A 7,053-nucleotide genomic window follows, 5' to 3' on the forward strand; every position below is an offset into this window, starting at 1 on the left:
GCTCAGTGGCTCGCACCACATTCTCTGTGGGCCTCTCTGGCACGGTCATGAGCCCAGGACTTGACCTACAGGTCACAGGTGTGAGACTCATTTTCCCAGAAGCATTTTGAGTGCATTGGTGTCGCACTGATGCACCAGAGAGCAAAAGGTAGAAAGTGTCATGGAGAGAGAGAGAGAGAGAGAGAGAGAGAGAGAGAGAGGTTGTCTTTTTTTGACGACGACACAATTATCTGACTGTTTTGTTTTGGTTTTTGTTGACTTATAATTTTGTGGCGATATCATGAGAATGAGAGTTGGCTGTATAACAGAGAAAAATACATTTTTATGACCATTGATTATTTGACTCTTTTCAGCCCTAGTGTAGAGTGACTGTAGAGTGACTGTAGAGTGACTGTAGAGTGACTGTGCTGCTGAGACCTCAGCATCACTACATCACTTTTGGCCAAATCTTTATTTCCTGATATCAGAGAGTGATGTTAACTCTGGAGCTTTTTTCAGACTCAATTGACTTCTGTGATTTAAAATATATTGTGTTGTCCTGTGACTGCAACTGGACGGATGTCCTGGCTGCCATTTAGATCATACTTTATTGTGACCCCCTGCACTTCACATTGATAAGCATTTATTTATACTCAGTAAATGGCTTATGACACACTATAACACTCTATATTGTAGTCGTTAAGCATTTGTAACTGGTGCATTAAAAGTTAATGAATCATTGACAATATGATGTAATAGAGTTGTAATCTTATCAGATGTGTTGTAATATTTTACATGAATAGTACAAATAGTATTTATTTCATTTCTATACTATTTTGTTGAATTAATTATAGTTATTTATTGTATTCATCAGTTACGTTATTATTATGATTATATTTATGCAGTATTTATGTAGATTTATGTATTTATGAATATCTAGTTATGTATTTATGAATACTTCATCACAACTGAGCAGAAGATGTTGCTGAAAGCTGTGGAAGAAAGGCAGTAAGTGGACTTTGAGTTACTTTTTCTAACTAAACGTCCTGAACACAAAACAACATAATATATTTAAATGATTCATAACAAACTTTAAGCAGTCGTTAATGTGTGCGTATTCATATTTCATTTAATTTGATTACAGCTTTGTTATTCCTTGTTATCAATCATTCATTAACTGCTAAGCAGCCTCAGAGGTGCCTTACAGGAGGAGCTATGGTTGTTGACACATACATTAATAAACACACAAATGTCCTCATATCTGCATACGCCACATTACAGTGTGTTATAAATCATTTAAACATGATTTGTTCTTACCCCTAAATTAAAATGAATTATTAAAAAAAAGTTATTGATGTGTCCTGTAACCTACATGCACCCTCCTGAGTGGCTGACACGGGTGTCATCTCCAAATTGCCACACGGTATATTACATTCTGGTCTGTCCATGCTCACTTAGCCCACCCGCCACCTTGACCCATGATGCCTTGGGCCACATAGCCGCCCATCTGGTGAAGCCTGCAGGCCTCAATGGGACTTCTTCCTGAAAGTTGTTTTCCTCCTCCTGACTGTCTTTATCTTTTCTATCTGCTGTAAGTGGATTTGCGTCTGGGATTTGTTTGATCGACGAGAGCAGTTACAGCAGTTGAGGAATATGTGGTCTTTTTTTCCCCCTCTACATTATGTGGTAATACGAGTGCTTGTACTAAATTTAGCACTGCTTTTCTTGATGTTGATACAGCCAGGCTGTCTTCTCAAATACACAAAGCTATACGGTACTGTATAATAACCTAATGTAGGGGGGAAAAAATCCCGTGATTTTTTTTCTCGAGCTATTTTCTTTCTCAATCTGTTGTTTCAGTCTTTCCCACACACACACACACACACACACACACACACACACACACACACACACACAGGGGACAACCTGAAATAGGGGTGGGAAGGGGGAGCTCTAGAATTGGAGGGGAGAGAGAGAGAGAGAGAGAGAGAGACTGAGACCATATATCATAAATGTAATACAAGCCTTCATTTTAGAAAAAAAAAATTGCCCATGTTCTTTTGCTTTTGACTCCGAGATGGATTTGATGGATAGGCAGAGGGGTTTGTTCCATAACCATTTGCTGCAAGACATCAAACACACCATGCACTCCACAGCCCGATCGCCCATCATCATCGTAATCATCATCATCATCATCATCATCATCATCCCTGTGGCCTGTCGAAGCAAATTGATAAGTTGCTCCTGCTTTGTCTGCTCAACAACACAGTCAATGATTCATTCATCATATGAAGATGTGATGATGATGATGATGATGATGATGATGATGATGATGATAATGAGATAGGTCCCATGTGAAAAGTTTTTTTTTTTTTCTCTCACAACAGGCCCTGATCTGTGCTTGGCTCATTAGCTCTTTAATCGTCTAAACAAAGATGGACTCGTTCTTAATGACAAACTTTGATTGCTTTTATTGTGTCAGTGCTACAAAGCTCATGGTGGTGGGACCGGAACCTCCCCGCGTGTCTCAGGATAGAATGCATGGAATCAGCACGTGACACGTGTTGCATGGCAATAATAGCGATGGCTGCCGTCGCGTATAGGCTATATACTGTAGCTACAAACACTGAACAAACATGAGCTTGTACATAAAGAGCGAAAGTTCCAGTCTTGTCTCATCTCATCAGCGGATAGCGACCCCGGGTTTTCTTTCTTCTTTTTTACACGGTCCTCGAACACACACCGAAAAAGAGACTGTCCCTGAATGAAAAGCGCCCCCCCCCCCCCCATACAGTCAGCGAGCATGTCCTGCTGTCCGTTCATTCACTCCACGTCTAAGTACACGCACACGTTTTCACTGTGTGCGGTTTACGGTCTGTGGAACTTGCATCTGATGATCTTCTTGAAAGCACTTTGGAAGTCTTTGTTGAAGTAGGCATATATGATGGGGTTGAGGAGAGAGTTGGAGTAGCCCAGCCAGTTTATGACTGCGCCCAGCCAGTCGGGCATGTAGCAGCTCTCTGCACAGAAAGGCAGCACGAGCGCGACGATGAAAAAGGGCAGCCAGCAGAAGATGAAAGTTCCCATGATGATCCCCAGCGTCTTCACCGTTTTACGTTCCCTCGCCAGCGCGATCTTTCTCTTCGCCCCCGAGTTCTTTTCATTCATGTGTTCGTAGCCCTGCGAGGAGGACTGAGGCGTGTTGGGCAGAGGCAGGTGCGTTTTGGAGTTGCCGATAACTTCTATTATCTCAAGTGACTCACCCTCCTCTCCGTGCTTCACCGCGCCGTTTACGCACGGAGAGCTGGGCTTCGACTCGTCGCTGCGCTTCCAGCCTTTGCCCCCGGCCTCCCCGTTGGTTTTCTTGTGGAAGATGCCCGGAGATACAGTCAAGCACTTGTCGGACACTGTTGTTTTCTCCGGTTTCTTCACCGTCTTTCGAATCCGAAACCGAGCAGCCTTGAATATTCGGCCATACAGGACCAGCATGAGGATGAGAGGGATGTAAAAAGCCCCGAATGTGGAGTAGATGGTGTAGCCCGGATCCTGGCTAATGATGCAGGCGTCGGGGTTCGCCCTGTCTTCGGCGCTTCTCCAGCCTAACATAGGCGGAATAGAGATGGAGAAACCAATTAGCCAAGTCACGCTTATCAAGATCGCAGCTCGCCTCGGCGTCCGTTTATTTACATAGTCAATTGGGTCTGTTATGGCCCAGTACCTGTCCAAGGCAATTGCGCACAGATGCAGGATGGATGATGTGCAACACAGTACATCCAGGGAGATAAACAAATCACAGATCCCCTGCCCCAGTGTCCACTTGTTCAAAACCTGGTAGAGGGCCGCCATTGGCAGAACCAGCACCGATACCATGAGGTCTGTCACGGCCAGAGATCCAATCAGATAGTTAGCCACATTCTGGAGAGATCTCTCCAGGGCGATGGCTGCCACGACGCACGCATTGCCAAATATGGAGCAGAGGATGAGGGCCCCCAAGAGCAGAGAGGTGATAATCTGGTAACTCAGCTTTACCTCTGGCGGAGACCCAGAGTCCGTGCCATTCTCGCTCCCGTCCCAGTCGGCAACCACGTCCACCCCGGCAGGGTAACCGCTGGTCGCGTTGCTGCCGTTGGCGCTTGTTGTTATAAAATCCATAATGCGACCACACTGAGAGCGCAACTTTCCCAGAGCAGTGGGTGGGGGGGGGGGACACGCAATTGGACAGATAAGCAGGACCCAGTCAGCCCCTCAGACCGCTGCCGCTGTGCGTTTTACCGGGGTCCATCGGAGTTACCGCGTTCGTGCCGTCGCTCTCAGGACGCATGACGCAGAGGTGTTTGTGAGTGTGTGTGTGTTTGCGTGTGTGTGTGTGTGTGAGGGGGTTTGTGTGAGTTGTAGCCCCTGAGTGTTGACAGCCGGGTGCGCTCACGGGTACTGCGAATCATCTGAGCTCGGTGACGCCGTGAATTCATTTATACCAGCAGCTTTGGGTACGTCAGACCGTGTGGAGGTCGCCCTGGAGTTTTGTGCCTCTGCTCTCCTCGTTGCTCCGTTTTTCACTGCAGACAGCCGACGAGGGCGCAGAGCTCTCCTTTCTTTTTCTCTCTCCTTTCTTTTACTCTTTGGACTCACTGAATGTGGATTTTTTTTTTTTAAGTTTACATCTCAAATGGTAGGTGCCAGTCAGGACTAAAACGTAATAACCTAACTGAGTTATTACACAAAATAGCATGATAGCAAATACATATATATCGGCAGGATACTCCAGGTGGAAATAGTAACTGAGAACATTTCTTAATTTTTCATTCATATTCACTTTTCGTTTAAGGCAACTTCATCTGAAACAGAAATTTTTTGATATGCAAAAGACCTAAAAAAGAAACTCAGTAACAAGTAGAGATCATTTAAGGGCGCAACCTTGCATTTCGAGCCGGGATGGAAGGAGCGTTGGGAGCGAGAGGTAGTTTCAGGACCAGGGACAGCGCCACCACGGTGCAGAGAGGAGAGCTGCTGCCATCTGCCGTTTACAGCGGGTACTGCGTCAGACGAAGGCCACTGTTGCGTCAGTATTTTTTTCAGTTTAGGGCAAAGTTAGATGCTGTGGGAAGGATGAGGAAACAGGAAAGGGGTGAGCTGTCGAAGGAGATGGTTGAAACGACGAGAAGCAAACCGCGTGTGTCAAAGAGAGAGAGAGAGAGAGAGAGAGAGAGAGAGAGAGAGAGAGAGAGAGAGAGAGAGAGACCTTGAATAGACCTAGCAGGGTGTAGTGCAGGGTTTATAGTTAGCAGGATCATTTAACCCAAAATTAAAAATGAAAAGGAAAAAAATTTTATGAAAATAGACCAGAAACATATTCCAGCTGGTAGCCTATCGAGTGACTACTAGCCACACTAGCTACAACAATGGGTTGAATGAGTCCAACATTTGTGTCCATAAATTATAATATAGACTAAATATATGAAGGATGAAGGTCAAAGCGTCATTATTATCTCCCACTATAGCTACAACAGTGAAGTCAACGTCGCCTCGACATTCTGCTCCACATTCTCGTTGAACTTGACTGAACCCCTCGCTGCTGCCTTGAGTCTCAAGATGAAAATGAATCACTAGCTTAAGGCCTTTAGACGTTGTTGTTTTTTTTGTTACACCAACGTAACATTTTCACTTGAAGTTTAGTCACAGTCACACATGGATGTGTTTTATCAGAGGGCAGAAGTTTGACGATTTTGCCTGAGTGTGCAATGTTGGCAAGCTAATGCCTGCTGCGAGCTGCACTTAATATTCAAAGTGGATTCACTAATTAATTTAGCTCATGAAATACAAGTGCACGGCTCGCTCCTGTAGTCCTGCTTTCTGTATGACGCTATGTGTGGGGGCGTCAGTAGCTGTGCAATGTCTTGTACTTTTGTTTAGTTTGTGGGTAACAGGTAATCCTTCTAAGAAACTGCTAGAATCATCGAAATGTAAGCATTGATTTGGAGAAGCAGACAGATAAAACACCGTAAAAACACATCAGTATAGCCTGACTTTATTGAATCTAAAGCCAGAGGCCTAGAGGAGGAAAAGAAATGTGAGTAGAAAGACATAGAGAGCTGGGAGAAATGAGGGAGAGGGGGAGAAAAGAGAGATGGGGAGGAGTTTTGGTCAGGCCAGTGGTTGAAGCTGATGGTTCTGATCTTGTTCTTTATTTGTCGAGGCAACAGCTGCACAAACTGCAGCACAACATCAAAAAGGAGGCGGCTTGTTCAGATTCTGTTGAAGCCGTCTTCTTCTTCTCGTTCTTTGTGGGGAAGAAATAGAAACAAAAACAACACGTCAGTACAGAAGCAAACATACAAGATGATCAGAAGACACCTTCAAGTCAAAAACAACCGGACTTGTTGTTTGGTCCAGAAAAGAAGTTCAAAACTATTGAAATCTTTTAGGTGAGGGACAAAACCTCTTCAAGAACAAACAAGTCCAGTTGAGACAACTCGTCATGAATCCTTCATAGTGTCTCTCCTGGTCTGTTCTACAGGATCTGGTTGTGTCTCTACAGCCTCGGTGGACTGTAGTGTCTCTAGAGCCTCGGTGGACTGTAGTGTCTTTAGAGCCTAGGTGGACTGTAGTGTCTTTAGAGCCTCGGTGGACTGTAGTGTCTCTAGAGCCTCGGTGGACTGTAGTGTCTTTAGAGCCTCGGTGGACTGTAGTGTCTCTAGAGCCTCAGTGGACTGTAGTGTCTTTAGAGCCTCGGTGGACTGTAGTGTCTCTAGAGCCTCGGTGGACTGTAGTGTCTCGACAGCCTCGGTGGACTGTAGTGTCTTTAGAGCCTCGGTGGACTGTAGTGTCTTTAGAGCCTCTGTGGACTGTAGTGTCTTTAGAGCCTCTGTGGACTGTAGTGTCTCTACAGCCTCGGTGGACTGTAGTGTCTCGACAGCCTCGGTGGACTGTAGTGTCTTTAGAGCCTCGGTGGACTGTAGTGTCTCTAGAGCCTCGGTGGACTGTAGTGTCTTTAGAGCCTCGGTGGACTGTAGTGTCTCTACAGCCTCGGTGGACTGTAGTGTCTTTAGAGCCTCGGTGGACTGTAGTGTCTTTAGA

General features: G+C 45.3%; 1 protein-coding gene across 1 annotated transcript; it reads right to left on the reverse strand.

Moving 5' to 3' along the window:
• Positions 1-2,769: 2,769 nt before the first annotated feature.
• On the reverse strand, positions 2,770-4,390 carry htr1aa (5-hydroxytryptamine (serotonin) receptor 1A a). The gene has a single exon (XM_068709329.1). It carries the CDS (start codon positions 4,129-4,131, stop codon positions 2,848-2,850), a length of 1,284 nt encoding a protein of 427 aa, XP_068565430.1. The 5' UTR covers positions 4,132-4,390; the 3' UTR covers positions 2,770-2,847.
• Positions 4,391-7,053: the final 2,663 nt, after the last annotated feature.

This window comes from Cebidichthys violaceus, unplaced genomic scaffold, assembly GCF_023349555.1.
Source record: "Cebidichthys violaceus isolate CVI_PGR_0920_01 unplaced genomic scaffold, fCebVio1.0.p SCAF_143, whole genome shotgun sequence".
NCBI classification, from domain to species: domain Eukaryota; kingdom Metazoa; phylum Chordata; class Actinopteri; order Perciformes; family Stichaeidae; genus Cebidichthys; species Cebidichthys violaceus.